This window comes from Oxyura jamaicensis, chromosome 2 (genome assembly GCF_011077185.1).
Source record: "Oxyura jamaicensis isolate SHBP4307 breed ruddy duck chromosome 2, BPBGC_Ojam_1.0, whole genome shotgun sequence".
Lineage (NCBI taxonomy): Eukaryota > Metazoa > Chordata > Aves > Anseriformes > Anatidae > Oxyura > Oxyura jamaicensis.
In genome coordinates this window covers 102,484,559-102,501,251 of record NC_048894.1, presented here as the reverse complement: position 1 = coordinate 102,501,251, position 16,693 = coordinate 102,484,559, and the positions used below count along the sequence as shown (strand labels likewise).

General features: G+C 37.8%; 1 protein-coding gene across 3 annotated transcripts in view; it reads left to right on the top strand.

Moving 5' to 3' along the window:
- The first annotated feature begins 6 nt into the window (after nucleotides 1–6).
- The window catches only part of CDH7 (cadherin 7), an 88,519-nt gene continuing 71,832 nt past the window's right edge, over nucleotides 7–16,693 (top strand). For 2 of the 3 annotated variants that reach the window (XM_035317976.1, XM_035317978.1), the window contains exons 1-2: nucleotides 67–191; nucleotides 9,447–9,830. In XM_035317976.1, coding sequence (XP_035173867.1) covers nucleotides 9,621–9,830 — 210 coding nt within the window. In that variant the 5' untranslated portion in view covers nucleotides 67–191; nucleotides 9,447–9,620. Of the gene's footprint in view, nucleotides 192–9,446; nucleotides 9,831–16,693 lie in introns of all 3 variants that reach the window. The other variant, XM_035317977.1, reaches the window with a different exon arrangement.

The window sequence follows — 16,693 nt, the reverse complement described above, 5'->3', positions numbered from 1 at the left end:
GGAGGAGGAGGAGCGGGGCAGCGGCGGCGCTCCTGCCTCCGCGGGTGCGGGCGAGTGCGCGGGCGGCGCGCAGCCCCAATGCCAGGCGGGCGCCCGGCCGCCGCCTGGGAGCATCCTGCCAGCACTTCTCCGCCGAGGCACCGCCGACCCTTGGGATTAAAATACTGCGCTGGGCAGCCGAGGGACGGCAGGTGAGTGAGCGCCGGCTGCACCTGCCCCCGCCGCCTTGCCGTGCGGGCAGGGGGAGATGGGAGTATTTGCGGGCAGGGGGCTGAGCGCGGCTCCTCTCCCTCGGCCCCGCACCGCTCCTGCCAGGCAGCGGCCGCGGGAGCAGCGGCAACTTTCCTCCGTGTCTCGCCGCCGTGGTCTCCTCTCCCCCGTGCCGGGGGGCGGCGGGGAAGGGAAGGGAAGGGACGGCCCGGGGCAGCGCGGCTGGCAGCGGCCGCCTAAGCGCCGGCTGTGGCCAGGGAGCAGTGGGAAGTGAGAGAGAGAGCACGGATGCTCTACGCTTGTGTGCACCTACCGCAACAAGAAAGAAAAAAAAAAAAAAAAAAGAAAAAAAAAAGAGAGAGAACAATAACAACCCTCTGACTCTTCGGAGAAGTCTCTCAGACAAGGGGGGAGATGGAGTGGGGGAAGGGAGGGCTACAGACTTGTGCAAAATGCAGGCAGCACCAAGTCCCGACTGCCTCGGTCCTTTCCACTAAAGCAAAGAGGTTGTCTTGCTGGCTCTCTGAGTCCAGCTTTGATGCTACGGAGCAATACTGCGGAGGCCGGAAAATTTCCCGAGAGTTATTTCCCTGAGCTTTCCTCCTTTTATGTGAAGGATATTCTGGAGTTTGCAAATGTGAAAATGATGGGAGCTTACTTCTTTGATTAGCATTCAGCTGGTACGGCAGGCTCTGCAGTGCTTGGCTGTTTGATACTGACCCTTCCCCCCTGCCCCGTTCCCTCATTTATCCACATATCCACACACAGACAGGTCCTGCTTTCCTCTGACTGTGTGCACTGGTAGTAAGTATTTTGTGATCTGGATCCAACTTCTAGTCGGTAAACAGAGGGAAATATCCCTTTTTGATATAGGATTTAGCCTTCATACCCCATGCTTTCCAAAGGTGAGGTAGTTCAGGTGAGCCAGGATTCTGCAAACAACGATAGCTTTCCCAGCAAACCAGAGGATTTAGGGAAGGAGGGGAGACTGAGACTAGTGAGGCACTCTGATTCTAGGAACTGAAATGCTGATACTTTAATCTTTTTCCCATTGCAAGATAAAAAAAAAAAAAAAAAACTCATGTTCTGATAGATAACTTCTCAAGTCAAAGCAGAGACTTGAAAGGGCAGTGTATACTTTATACTCGCTCTAACAAGACAAAGTGCCTTGCCATTTTCTCAGCTAGAACATAGGTGATTGTAAAGCTTTGCAGAAAATAAATTGCTTTCCAAGACAAATAAGTAAATAAATAGATAAAGGAGAAAAAATACTTGCATGTCAGTTCCTGTAACAGTCTCTCTTTGACAGTGATGTGTGACTTTACTTTTCTGCCTTTAACATATCTACTAATTGCTCCTCTGTTACATGTTGTGAAGTTTGTAGGGATTGTTACTGGTAAAAGGTAGATGCTATTCTGTTTCTGGAAGACAGGTTTATGTATTCTCAGGTGGAGCTATTCAGACAAGCAAGTTTAATTAACAGCATGCAAGTTGTATAAATCAATGAAGTTTGCTTAGAATTTTTTGTCTTTGAATATACAGCAGGTCAGAAGATAAAGATTCGTTGGGAAATGGTGCTGGTTTGGTCTTAGTAATAACAGTTTTAAAAATGGAAAAGTGAAGTGAGAATGTATAGAAATAATAAGCATGCCTCATTTGAAACTAGTTCAGTGTGACTGTGGTGTTACCATCTTGGCGGGGGGGGGGGGGGGGAGGGCTGGAATAGTAATAAAAGGCACCAAAGAAGTCCAGAACAACTCTCTAGGGACCAAATGTGACATCCTATTTAAAGTCCTTGTACACACTTTTCTGGCTCTCCCAGCCTGCAAATGCCAGGGGATCTAATCTAGACACGCTTCTTTTGGGGGGACATGAAGAAAGCCTAAGTAAGATTAAAAAATAATTACAATAAAATCCACAGGAAGCAGAGCAGAGCAAAGAAGCTGAAAGCTGACTCTGACAACTTTTTATGTTACGTGAAATATTCTGTGCTTGTGAATTTAATAGATTAAAAACTGTCTGGAAAATTAACTAAATATCCAAGTTAATAATCTGGGCTACGACTGCATTTTAGAAATGTGAGTGAATGTAAAGAAAAAAAAATCATTGGTAATGTAGAGTATTTTCTTGAAACAAGCAGACAAAAAATAATTAAAGACTGGAGTTTTAATCAGAGGGCATTTCACCCTTATAATGGAAGACTTTATTGTAATTAAAGGCTGCTGTTGGTCATTAGAAATGTGTTTGTTAATAATGTATCACATGACAGCTTCAGAGCTCTGTTAAGTCTACTTTTATTGATATAATGGCAAAGCACTCTTGATTATTTGCTATTGATTTAATAGCAAAGAAATCTTAACATAGAAATCTTACCATAGAATGGTTTGGGTTGGAAAGGACCTTAAAGATTGTCTAGCTCTAACTCCACTGCCATGGGCAGGGACACCTTCCATTAGACCTCACATATAAAGGGGTAATTTTAAATAATTTGTTTAGCTGCAGATTACCCATGAACTATCTGATGAGCAGAATGGATCCTTCTCATGGATCCTCAGTGTGTTCTGTCCATGTTTTTCTATGTTTCTTCAGCTGTCAGATGCTTGGCTCAAGAAAATCATTATTAATGCAAAACCTTGGTTGTTTTACTCTAAATTAAAGTCCTACTTTGCTATAAACCTGGCTAAGGCTTTTCTCAAAGGTATTCAACACACAAACTGACTCCAACGTGCAATGAAAATAGAAGGTATTTCCAACGAAAAATGCTTTGCATATGAATATACTACTCAGAAGTATAGTGGCAGATTGACTACTAACTTTTTTTTTTTTTTTTTTTTTTTTTTGGCTATTGACTTAATATCTGATTTGCTCAGTGGTTCTTCAATGAATGCTTTTCCTGAGCCATCCAATTTACTTTAGTTTAGCAAGCACTTTTTTTTTTTTTTTTAAATGTATGCTTTCATGCTACTACTGGGTATTGTTTTCTTGTAGCAATAAAAATCATTAAATTCTAGCTGAGGAATGGTGCATAAAATATATGACGGTTACTTCAGTCCTGCCTGTCAAACCAAGTTTAACTCTAAGCAGTAATGCAGGAGTGCCTCCTCTGGGAATTCAGTGGTTCTGCAAGGAAATGCCACGAAGTCATTTCTTCCCTTAGGTATTATGTGAAATTCCTCAATTTAAATAAGGCTGCAGAAATTGAGCTTGTGGAAGTTTAAATATTTGACTTGATTGGTCTCGCACATACAAATACTGCTAGTGTTTCTTTTCAATAACTGATCAAATCAGCATTTTCCTTTCCAGCAACTCTAGATCTATAAAATGTACCATAGCAAGGTGAAAAACCAAGTGCAACAAAGCACTTTCATATGGAGAAAATGACATAAAATTTCTTTCATTTGTAATTTTTTCTAGGGGAAGGGAAAACAAAACAAAACAAAAGAGCTCTCCAGCCACATAGTCTTATGATCAACTGCAGAATATTGTGAAACACCAAAAACAGTTGCTTGGTTTTCTTTCTGCAGTTTGTGAAGCCATAACATTTATTGAAGTGTGCCTAGTGTTTTTCTGTTGTGTCGTCAGGTCCTTTCACCTGAGTCAGAGGGTATTGGAGCCAGCTTAGTGTAACAGTGCCATATGTTTGGAGCAGTGATAGTTTCTTGCTTGATAACCAGATGTAGACTGCAGGATGTGCACTCCATTTACAGATCTCCCATGTGAATATTTAGGCCAGTTAGCTGCAGGAGGTTGTGGTCTGTAGATGTAATGTCATCTAGCACAGGGAGTTAACAGTTTTGATCGTACTGCCTTGACTCACAGACTTTCATTTCATGGAAGTGTCCCCACCTCATTTGCTCTAAGGCACCCTCCTTTTTACGTCATTTATTTATTTATTTATTCCCATGAAAAAATGTTGCAACCAGACGTTGCAATCTGCACCATAATTAGACACGTTCTCTTCTCTAAGCCTTTTGTCTCAAGGATCACAGAGTTCCTGTGCCTGCAAAAAGAGTCCCTATGATATTTCAGGTGTGACATTGCTGTGAGCCTACAGCTCCTCAAAGGGGAATTCTCTCTTCCACAGAAAGTGATGCCTTTTCCAATGGGCATTGTAAAACTGAATGTCAAAACATAAATATTTCAGCAAGATTAGTTCAGCTGTCAGGGGGCTCACCTGCTGATTCTACTGTGCTTATGGGATCCTGGTTCAAGATCTAGTGGCAATAGTCACCCTCAGTATTATCTCAACACAGAGGGTCTTGCTTTATTGAAAGGCTAAAGTGTGTATGGGGAAGGGGTAAGAGGGGAAGAGGGGCAGGTGGATAGGGGAGTGAGAGGGGGGTTGGGCAGGAAGGATAACGGCGTGCTATGGATCAAGCTAAAATAAAATTTACTCATAGGTGTTTTCAGGGATGCAATTCCAGAGACAGTGAGATCTGAGTTTAAACAGTAAATTTTTGCTATAGTATCAAAAATTGAAGCAATCTTAGGAGAGGAGAATAAGGGGTCGGGGAGGCAATAGGAATGAAAAACTCTTCAGTTAAACCTTAAATGGATGCTCTGAACTGACACTGAGTTTTCAAAACAGAGAAATGTAATCCAGTCAGGTGGAGTCTAGTAATGGAAAAAGTATTGGATTTCCACCTCTTCTTCCTGAAGTATTTTATATGTTGCAAAGACTTTAGGACAATAGTTGCTGATGGACAAAATTCTATGTTAGGCTGACAAGGTTGATAGGGAAATAATATGGTTCATATATTAAGCTGGCACTGTGATGCCAGCAGCAATGTGTGAGTGGAAAACTGTAGAAATTTGGGCTTTGGCTGCAAATGTTAGGTGGCACCAAAAAGACCTCAAAGGCTTTCACCAAAGGCCCCACAAGACTGGGGAAAATTCATACGTGGGGAATGAGGGCTTTCATGAGGACATCTAGGGGACCAAAAACATGTTTTGTCCATATCTAGTGGAGCTCAGGGGTACATAAGTATAGCCATGACTACTCTTGATGTGTTGTTTTAGAAATTATGGAGTGAAGCAAAATATTCAGAGAGATTTTCAGTGGGTGTAAATTACCCTTAATTGCTTGCAGTGAAGGGAACTATTCCTTAAAGCTGAGGATCTTATTCATGATCTGAATGTTTTCATCAAATCAAGATTGCCCCTTGGAGACAGTGCATAATGGTGTCTTTTTGACACTAGCAGATTGTTTTGGCGAAGTAGAGTAGTAACATTTTTTTCAGATTAACAATGTTCACGAGAACACTTCTGCTACTAGGCTATGGCTTAAATATAGCCCAGCTTCTCTACAGCAGATGGGAGAAAATGTAAATTTTATGGTATATATTGAATAAGGAGGTTATTATTTTTTGAGATGTGTTTTCTTCATTCTGATGTTTTATAGATGAACCAAGTATTTAAGAACACAACATGAGAGAGTTGATATTCGGTGTGTGTGTATATATATATATATATGTATATATATACATATACGTATATATATACATATATATATATAAATGAATTTTGGAGGGAAGGATGGGATTTCTTGCAGTTGCTCACTTAGACAGCACATTACTGATATGGTAAGGCACACTACAAGCACAGTCCCAATCACATAACATACTCTTAGAATTACACACTGCTTGTTTGGGTTTATATGTTTTATATTTGTGAATTTTGGTACTATATGTAAAGTAAATAAAGAATACAAGCTTAGATGTAGAAGGTAGAGCCTCTTGCTTAAAATACATGAGCAGTCAAATTCATTTTATTTTTAAAACCTAAATTACTTTTCATGAAGAAAAAGCTTGAGGAGACATTATTGCACCTGAGACCCTGTTTGAGGAGGGAAGTAGCATTTTGTGGATTTAGAAACATTATATGAAAATGTACTAATGTCCTAGGATAATTAAAGACATTAATTACAAGTACAAATACTACTCTGTTCTGCATAGTCTGTTTGTACAGAACGGGCTACCATTTCATAAAAGAGAATGCTTAAACGCAAAACAGTGCAGGTCAATTTTGCCTTAATTTCACACTCAAGTGCATAAATGCAGATGATAGAGAAGGCACCTAAATCAGAGAGCTTCATTCCATCTATAGCTGTCATTGTTCGTCATATCTGTAGCTGCAAGCGCTCTCAGAACATTAAGTTTATGCCTTGATGAGGAGAAAAAAAGCAACCTTTTAGTTTACTTTTCAGTTTTCTGAATGCCACGATGTTGCTTATGATTTACATATCAACTTCATACCTAGGCATTTCACAGAGCAGATGATGTTGAAGTGCTAGTTGTGCTTGGACAGAAACATTATATATATATATATATATATTACACATCTTGGACAGAAACATTATATATATATATATTTATATATTACACATAACCATAAAAATTTAATACAAATACGTATGTCTATATCAGAACAAAAGATAAAATTTAATAAAATTTAATAAGTAATTATTCCCAAAACAGAAAATATTTTTAAGCACCAGACACTTCTACTTTGGGAAGTATCACGCTCAAAAAGCAATGTGCTGAAAGAACTATAAATAAAAACCTTTTTTTTTTAAAAAAAGGGGGGGGGGGGGAAGGTCAGGAAGGGAAGGGGAGGTGTGCTCTAAGAGGAATAGGAAGATTTATCCTGAAGGGGAGGAAGGGAGGGAAGAGTGTTTCAGAGCAAAGTGCTGCCACACAGCAGAACAAAAATAATTGGAATTCTGGAGACAATGTGGTGAAAAGATTGGAGAATGAGGAAATGACAACATTTTTTTTTTTTTTTCTTTCCAGGGGGTGTGAGTATTCTGTTTTTCATCAGATTGTGCTGTCTAGCATATGGACTGTTTTTCAGTTGGTATTTTGGGTGCGTTTTTCAGTTCTGTGCTTTGGTGTGTGGCTGGGGACCATGGCACTCCATATGGTGGCTTTCATACTTCCCTGCAGGTGTAAAAGAAAGGATATAAGAGAACCCTGTTCGAGATAAAGGTTAGAGCAATTCTAGGTTTGAAATGTCTGTTCAGAGCAAGAACAAGACATTTCAAACTGCTTAGTGGAAAGACTCTAACATATTGTAAATGTTTTACTGACATTTCTTAAGAAAATCCATTTCATATTTTTATCTCTGTTAAGTAACAATCTGCTGCTTCTTTGAAATTAACTGACAGTTTATCAATATCAGATGTATTTAATCTAATGTAACTTAGATACAGAAAGGGAAACTAAAGGGTGTGCAAACAGCCTTTAATACAGACAATATTTATCATACTTGAAAGGAGTGATAGGAAGTGAATGTGCCACTTGGGAAGCCCAGCTACTCCCCTTAACACCTATGGTAGCCCTTCTGGTTATTACAATGTCACCTGGTCATGATTTACCCAATAGCCCACATCAAAACCTAGCTATGACTACTTTGGATTAATCATTTTAAATTACGCTCTGCTAGTGACAATGACACCTGCATATTAATCCTGTTGAAAATAAGAAGAAGAATTAAAAAAAGAATGGTGCAGGTTGGAGGGGTGTGTTTTGTAGCTGTGCATCACATTTTGAAAATTAGGATATTTAGGCAAGACAACACCTATTCCCATTGTTTTGCATGTAGGGAGACACTAAACGTTCACATATGGAAGCTTTCAAATAGCTGCTGCTTAGCATACATGCTCAGTGGGTTTGTGGTTTATCCCACCATTCTCTAAGCAAAGCCTTTCTGGTGCAGGGCAGTACCACAGAAGGGATTACTATAAAAAGGCTTTAAATACAGTCTATAATCAGAAGAGCTTTTTATTTGTTTAATGTTTGTGCCCTCTAGGTACCTTTGGCAGCATAGTACATAGTTCTATAGCTAAAAGAGCCTGACATAGTGAAAACAGGTATCAGAGATCACATTCCAATCACTTTTAATAGTAGAGGGTAGGAATATAAGAGTTTAGAGCATTTAATGCATACGTGATTTAATGTCTACTGCATAATGTGATTTAATACAATGTATAAAGGATGCAATCTTCTTTCTTCCATGGCTTTCTAAGTAGCAACAGCTCACTCTAATTGAAAGCCTTGTTATCCGTTTTAATTTCATCCTCATTTTCACCTTGTATTTGGCACTTCTTAAATACTTCTTGTCTGCCTTATTGCTTACTCAGACAAGGAGGATGCCTATTTCAGAGAGAGCATTGCTTACTTGGGCTTAATGCAGATGATTCCTTTGAAATACAAAGCTGCATTTGGTTTTGGCTAACAGAATTTGCACTTGTATAATCATTATATTATGTATATATTTTTACTTGGCCAGAGAAGATTTGTAACTGTAAGAGGCACTTTTAAAAAAAAAGACTGCTTTAAATGCTGTCAAGGTTTTTGTTGTTTTTGTAAATGATTCTTTATTCTTAGCAAGTTCCATCAATTACTAAATGATCAAGGTTTTCAAAAGGAAACAGACAAGATGCACAGAAAGATAAAACTTCTGTGTGTTTCTGCTGAAAAATCATTCATCATTAAAGTAAGGTTTCATTGAAAACACAAAATCAAATTATTTTCTGATTTGCTGAACATACATGTATATAAGTACATAAGCTAGTCTAACATGCTTCTTATCATGCCTGACGTCTGCTTTAGAAGTGTAGAAAAACTGAATGGGGACATTCAAAGGGCTTTTTAGCTGGTCAGATTCAGATAAGAACAAATCATAACATCTGGTCTACTGTGACTAAAAATCAATCAAATTGTTCTGATTCATCTTATACTCTGTTATTTTACTCTTAGTTATATGGAAAAGAGAAGCTAACATATGTCCTTTCCATTAATATAGCTTCCCTCCTGTAACTGTTTTATAATTATGTCATGGTAATGTCAAGTAAAGCTGACTATAGCAGGCAGAGGAGGAAAAATCAAAAGTAATAACTATAAAATAAATATACTTGTTTTGCTTATTTTAAAGAGAAGAAAATTCAGCCTCTGTACTGAAGAAATGGGTGTATTAAGAGAACAGTCACAAGAAAACTTTATAAATACATACCGATCAGTAGTAGAAAAATCCAAGGAATGAAGTCTAAACTCACAGATTAACTAGTAAACTCAACTGTTTTGATTGTTAGAAAAATCATAAATAAACATTTCTGCATTATGCAAATGTTGCAAAGAATTTACATTGGTTAAAAAAAAAAAAAAAAAAAAAAAAAAAAAGTTCCGACAACAGTTCTTGTCTTTTTTTTTTCTTTTTTTTTTCTTTTTTTTTCCCAGACAGGTAACTGTTATGCCATTTCTTTGGTGAAGGCTACTCAGCAGTGGTGACCTCTCCGAATCGACCACTCCAAAAATTATTATCTCTGGACTCCCAGCTGACACCCTGCTGGAAGCTAGAGCTGCAGAGACAACTGGAATTGTGCCTGCTCTCATCAAAAGGAGAAAAAAACGATGAAGTTGGGCAAAGTGGAGTTCTGCCATTTGTTGCAGATAATAGCTCTTTTCCTGTGTCTTTCTGGGATGAATCAAGCAGAGCCCTCAAGGTCCAGGTCAAAGCCCTACTTTCAATCAGGGAGGACAAGAACCAAACGCAGCTGGGTGTGGAATCAATTCTTTGTGCTGGAAGAATACATGGGCACAGACCCACTCTATGTAGGAAAGGTAGGGGATTTCACCAAACTTTGGAAAGTACAGATGCCTGCTTTTTGATGCATTTATATGGTGTAACCTGAAAATTGCAACTCTGTCAGTGTGTCTGAAATAAACCAGGATGGGACAAAGTTATGCAGTTTGAAAAAGAAAAACCTTTAGCACTTCAAAACAGCAATGCATCATGTTTCTGACCTCTCTCACAATTTTCTTTAAGAGCTTAATCTATTGTCTATGCTTCTTCAGGGAGTACAATAATGAAAGTGTTTTACCATTACTGATACAAAGACAATATTTTATTACTAATAGTTGTGTTTTTTTTTACATGGGAATACAGAAGTATAATAATGCATATTCTTTCCTAAGAACAAAAAACTAGTCCCAGAAAACAGGATTTCTATATTATCCTGTTTGCTCCCTAATGACTGGCACTATTGTAGTCAAGAGAGGAAGATTCAGGCATCTAGGGGTGTGACAAGTGGAAAGGAGGGCACGTCTGCGTTGCTTCTATGCTTTGATGTTGCTTGGCTGGCAGAGCTGCACCGTGGGGGCCTCACTGCCCTCTGAGCACAGCATAGCCTTGTGGCTTTACCCACCCTCTGATGGGCACCAGGCCAGCACAGAACAAGCCCTTGCATCAGGGCATCCCAAATGGCTTGTTGTCAGCACCCGTAGCCGCACGTGGAGCACACTGAGCACAGCTGTGAATCTGTGCCTTAGCTCATTCACTGTGCTGTGCTGGTGAATAATATGCTTCAGCAATTATCGAGAGGAAAAAAAAAAAAAAAAAAGAAAAAAGAAAGCCCAGCCTTCATTTACTTCTACGTAACATTTATGTGTAATCATCTTATTGAAAAAAAAAATCATTTCTCTATGTAATATGAGAATCAATACAGTTCCTTGTTAAAACATAACAAATGCATAGAAAACAAGGGAGTGACAGATTTTGGCAAAATGACATGCTTACCAAAAAAAAAAAAAAAAAGTAATCTGAAATCCACCACTTCAAATGTATGAGTGCGGGGAATTTCAGCTTACTTGATTTGACCTAGTGAGACAAAACCCTTTTTTTTTTTTTTTTTTTCTTTTGGTTTGTGTTAACACAGCGAAATAATTAGTATTTAATCATGCCATCAAATAACCAAGCTGAATGGTGTTCTGCTCTTATGACTAAAGCTATGGTTGTGTTTTATGTGTTTTTCTGAACTGGGGCTAGTACTATGCACAACTGAGCACTAAAGAAAGAAGAACTAGAATAAACATATATATTTCATTGCAAATATCATGAAAGTTTTTGTTAAGCTGGAGGTTATGTAGCAGTTTCAACTTGGAAACTGCTTGGCTTTGTAAGGTTTTTTGTTTGTTTTGTTTTGGGGGGGAGGGGAGTGAATGGGAAGGAGAGCTCCAAAACATTCTCAATTTGGAACCTCTCCTGCGCTTCTGGAAAATAGTATATTTGGCATTCTTACCTTGTGATATAAAAGGATGTGTGGCTTAAAATTTAGAATTTCTCTTCTGGAGAAGAAATGTCTAAATACTTGACAGAAGTCTGGTTTTGAACTGTAGCAATTCTCATGTTCACTCAATTATTGTGTTTTGGCCAAATATGCTGTGGTAACACTGGAGTACATGACGTGATTATTTTTAGCTTTCCAGTCTGCTCTTTCCAGTCCTTTACAGGAGTACTAGCATTCATATATATATTCTGAAAAGCACCCCCCCTCCCACCACATTTTTTTTTTTTTTTTTCCTAGTAACAGTCTGTGCCCAGCCTGCTTTTGTATCAGCAGTATGAATTGTTGGCTTAAGAATTCACATTTGTACCAGCAATTCATTTTGTAGGAAAAGCAGACATAAATTTGCACTTGCAAAAGGAAGCACATTTTCCTGGAAACAGAGCCCTTGCTGAGCATTTTATAAGATAAGATGTGCCCAGTTCCTAACCTTCACTCTGGAGAGGCTATTTACTGTGTGGTTCCTGAGGTGCAATCATGACCGAAGCTGCATTCCCATGCAAGGGAGAAAAGAGGTGAAGAAGTGATTTTCATTCTGTGTGTTAACATATTATGTGTAGCACCACTCTGAAGTGAGCAGCAGTCACCTTCCTCCCCCTTTCCTCCCCCTAAAAATTTCTGTGCCTGTTTCAAAGCCTCTGTAGGCAGGTAGGGACTGAGAAGATTGGGATTTGGATAGAAGGGTAGTGTTTTTTCCTTTCCCTTGGTGAGGAAAGTGAAGAACTGGCATAACTCACTTCTCTCATCAAGTGAAGTGGAAACAGCAACCAGACTCTGCCTCATATTCTGCAGAGCATTCTGCTCCTAGGGAGGTCAGTCCTGTTCTACCTGAACAGAAGTTCAGGATGCTTTACAGGGTGCCAGTCTGACTGTGGACACCCAGGAAGGAGGAACATGCCTTCAGATTTTAAGGGCTGTGAGAGAAAAATGCTTGAGAAACATGCAGGCAAACGGAGCTCTGCTAGGGAATATTTTCTCTCTGCCGCTATCCAATTTTAAAAAGCCCTAGGCAGTTCTGTTTGGATGAGGCAGTATGTGGAGAATGTTAGGGTTACATGGAAAATTAGTTAAAAGTTGTGAAATACCAATGTTAATTCCATGTTTAGCATTAATTCTGTCCTCCTGGGTGTGTGCAATTTGACATTTTAATTACATGATCATGCAAGGTAAAATCCAATTCCTTGGAAATTACATAATAGGATTCCAATTCACTTCATTAAATGAGTCTTTTACTTAAAATATTTTTTTCAATGTTTACATATTTACATTTCAAATCCATACCTTAAGTGTACTGAATCCTTGAAATTCCATTTATTTTCAGTGGTGTTTTTTTTTTGTTTGTTTTTAAATCTATTTATTTTCTTGAGGCAGCAGGGTCTTGTTTCTCCCATCACTCTGGAGAAACCTCTAGAGAAACACCAAAAGTTTTACACTAATAGGAATCAGAGGTGACTGAAGTTTGTTGCTGTTTTTTTTTTTTTTTTTTTTTTTTTTTCTTTTCTTTTATATTTAGGTCTTTCCTCTCTGTGGTATGAATTTTAATCATCTTGGATTCAATCCTGAGTAATTCTGAGTGCCTCCTGGGAGGTGTTTAGCATATAGCCAGATTGTGGACTGAACCATATACAATTTCTTTCTATCTATCAGCACAGCGTAGGTTTTTTTCACTAAAAGGGTTGAAGCAATTAACTATTTACCCATCCATTTACCCATCCAGATAGGCCCTGTAATCTTCCAGACATTCCATGGAGGAATTGAAGCAGTTAACTATGATACTAATTTAGCTGGAAGATTAGGTGGCGTCTGTTTTCCAGAAACTGTTCACTATTGCTCTGTAAAATGCCTTACTTTGTATTTTCCATATAAATGAATTTAATTGAATCTACTTGGGCATAAAAATAATAATATAGAACAGTTTAAAAAAGATTTGATATATAAATACCTAACATTAGAAAGTATATGCTATAATACTGAATATTTGAAAATCTGTTTACTGTCACGTAGTTAAAGTCTGTATAGGTATGCGCAGGCAAAAAAAAAAGGATGCAGTTGAAGTCTAATTTTATGTCTGATATTCTTTTGTTGTTGTTTTCCCATGTTTTTTGTTACATAATTATGCAAAGATCCTGTGTGTGTGTGTGTGTGTTGTTGTTAGTTGAAGGACTCTGTGTGTGTGTGCGCATGCTTTTTGTTTGCTTGTAGGATTTGTGTTTGTTTTCCTTCTTCTTTTTATTTTTTTATTTTTTTTTTATGCATGTGTATTTTATTTTCTTTGTTTGTTTCTGGTTTTCTTTTATTTAGTTTCACCAGTGTTTGCCTGCAAGAATGTTGGTCTCCTCAAAAGCATTGGAATGACACAAAGCCACAGACAGTAATTCTTTTATTTGTCTTTTATAAGTAAACAAACAAAAAATAACAAACGAGTCAAAAGCAGATAAACTTGACGTGAAACAAGGCTGTGAACTCCATGTGAGTGAGTGTGAAAATTGATGGCTGACTTTATTATTTTCTTTTGAACCCAGACCAAAGCTGCTTTTCCAATGGCTCTAGATTTCGGGATAATTAGAGACAGAGACAGTTTCAAGAAGAAAAACGCAGTGGCTACTGAGATAAACTTTTAAATTATTATTATTTTAAATTATTTATTTTCTTGAAGCTTTTCTAAGATGTGAAGGGCTGAAAATAAAGGGGAACAAAGAATGGTGTTGATGGAGCACAAAGACAAAAAAATGATATTCAACTTTCAGAAGCTCAGTGGTAATTGTCAAAAATAACACTTGGAAATTCCGTGGTGCCCTGCATGTAATTGCTTTCTATAATTTGTGTGAGGAAAAAAAGCATAAATCATAACTCAAATTTTATAGATGGTAAAATTAAATGAAATTATAGATGTAGTGAACTTAAAATATTTCCTAGAAAATCAGTAATATATCAAGCAGGATTTTCAGTTATGCAGAGGCAGGATGGAGAAAGGCCTTTCTCAGTGGCAAAATAACCAGAAATGTATATTATTTGTCGGTATAGACTGTAGAATGCTTCTTTCAGGTTCATCAGTTTGGAGGGAAGAGGGCTGTTTTATTTATTTATTTTATTTTATTTTATTTTATTTTATTTTATTTTATTTTATTTTATTTTATTTTATTTTTTGGTGCGACAGAATTATTCACATTTGATATTTACCTATTGCAGTATATTTACCCTATAACAAGCCATACAGACACAGTGAGAAATGCAGCTCTTTTCCTGGCTCACAGCCTGCCATTTTCAAATGTACCTGGTAACTTTGGACTGTGTTGGATAATAAGCATTCTTGCTAAAATCCTTTCAATCAGTAAGTACTGTGAAAGCATTGGCCACACTCTGTCAAACTCATAGCAATGTACCGAGTACCAGTCACTGAGAAACAGAGGGAACTTCATCTGTGAATGAGAAAGCTGAGAACCTCTGAATAGAAATAAGCCCAGTAGCTTTTAGTCTCTCTATAAACCCACTACAACAACTTTACTGTCACTTTGGGAAATGGAGAGGAGAAGGAGGGAAGTTATAAGGGCTAAATTTAGGCAAAAGGGGCGAGGCTGCCACATTTATAGATAAGGGAGCAGGAGGCAGGTTGGATGTGATTCTTTTTCCTCTTGTTGTCTGTGGAGGTAACCCATGGAGACCCAAGACCAGTCTCAGCCTTGGGCTTTTGCCTCTCCAAATAGCCTGCATAAGATAAATGTACAAGTCTGCTCTGAAAAACTGCAAGTGAGCACCCAGCTGAGAGTAGCTACAGCTCTGCACAAAAATAATTTATATTTTTTTTTGCCCAAGTACTTTTGAGAAAAAAAAAAAAAAAAAAGTTCCTTCTCTTTATTTGTATACACTATGTGGAAGAAAAAGATACCATAATGAATCAGAAAAAAACTTCCTTCCTCATTGTTACATATACTTTTCTTCCTTTTCTATTTTTTATCTTCATTTTAACATAATCTTTGAATCACTGTCGTTTTATATACTCCCAAAAGATAACTTCGGAAACTGAAAATGTGAATCTGCTGTTTCTGATATTTATCCATCGCAGAGACTCTTTGTTCTGTGCTGTGAAAATTGGTAACAGTTGACCTTTTAAGTAAAATCGGACATACCACTCTTGTCAATATTATTCTACCACAAGTGCTGGAAATGAAACAAATGAATAAACAAAATACTCAGGTACTGCATATCGGCTTTGTAGAAGGCAAAGGGGTGCCCCAGCCATACAGAAGAGGTATGAATTTACCAGCTCAAGTTGTTATTTATAAGTTGCTAGTAGTACATTTTCATCACTGGGGAGTCACTATGGGCTTTGTGTTATTCCATGCTTTATTTTATTTGGATTACCCCAAATAACAGAATTGACAGTCAGTCTGAATATTTCTTATTTAGCATACAGGGCTAAAGTATCTCTGGGGAGAACAGTGAGATTAAGGCACACAGGAAGAATTATCTGAAGGGATAACCCCAAATCTACTGCTTTTTTCTTGGTTTATTTCATTAGCCTGCACAGCTATAGTGTAATTTCCTCTTTCCCTCTTTATAGGAAGTCATTGTTTTACTCACATAGCTGAATGGGTTTTATGCAGGGGATTTAAAGTGATGACAATTTCACATGCTCAAGCTCTAAAAGACAATTTATATGTAATTTCATTATTAAAAGTGATAATAGAGTTGAGAGACTTATGGTTGGATACTGAAGCAGGACATGAAGCTTTATGATCTTTTAGTATAATATAGAACATTGATCCTTAACATGTGGCATTACAGAAGAGGAAGGTTAGTGAAGGTGATGACAACATTCATAAATTAAGTAGCCCTCATCACAGCTTTTTATTCAGTGGCACACCTATGTTATTCGTATAATCCTGTAATATAAGCTCTGTATTTCAGTAGACTAATAGGCTCTACCTGCAGTGCTCTGCTCTAAATTTCTTTGGGACATTATTTAAAACTATATTTTATAGGCCTCTCTGACAAATCAGAAAAGCAAGAGTAAAAGCTAATTTTGATACTGTATTGTAAGTCTCCTGTATGCTCGATACCATGTAAGTCTCCTCTATGCTTGGCTGGCTGGTTATCAGGAAATACTTTATTTTCATGAGAGCTTGTACAGTTTTGATGTGAGTGAAGCTCCTGTTGCCTCAGCTGACTTTTTTTTTTTTTTTTTTTTTTTTTAAATCTTCTAACATTTATTCTAACTTTAGTGTATATTTATATGCTAAAGTTGTTTTCTGTCCTCTAGCCCTTGTTATTGGCTCTCACTTGTTATCCAGTTTTACTTCTGTCCTCTAGTCTTACTGATGATGTTGGAAATGCAGGGCTGTTAGACTGGGGCTACCAAGA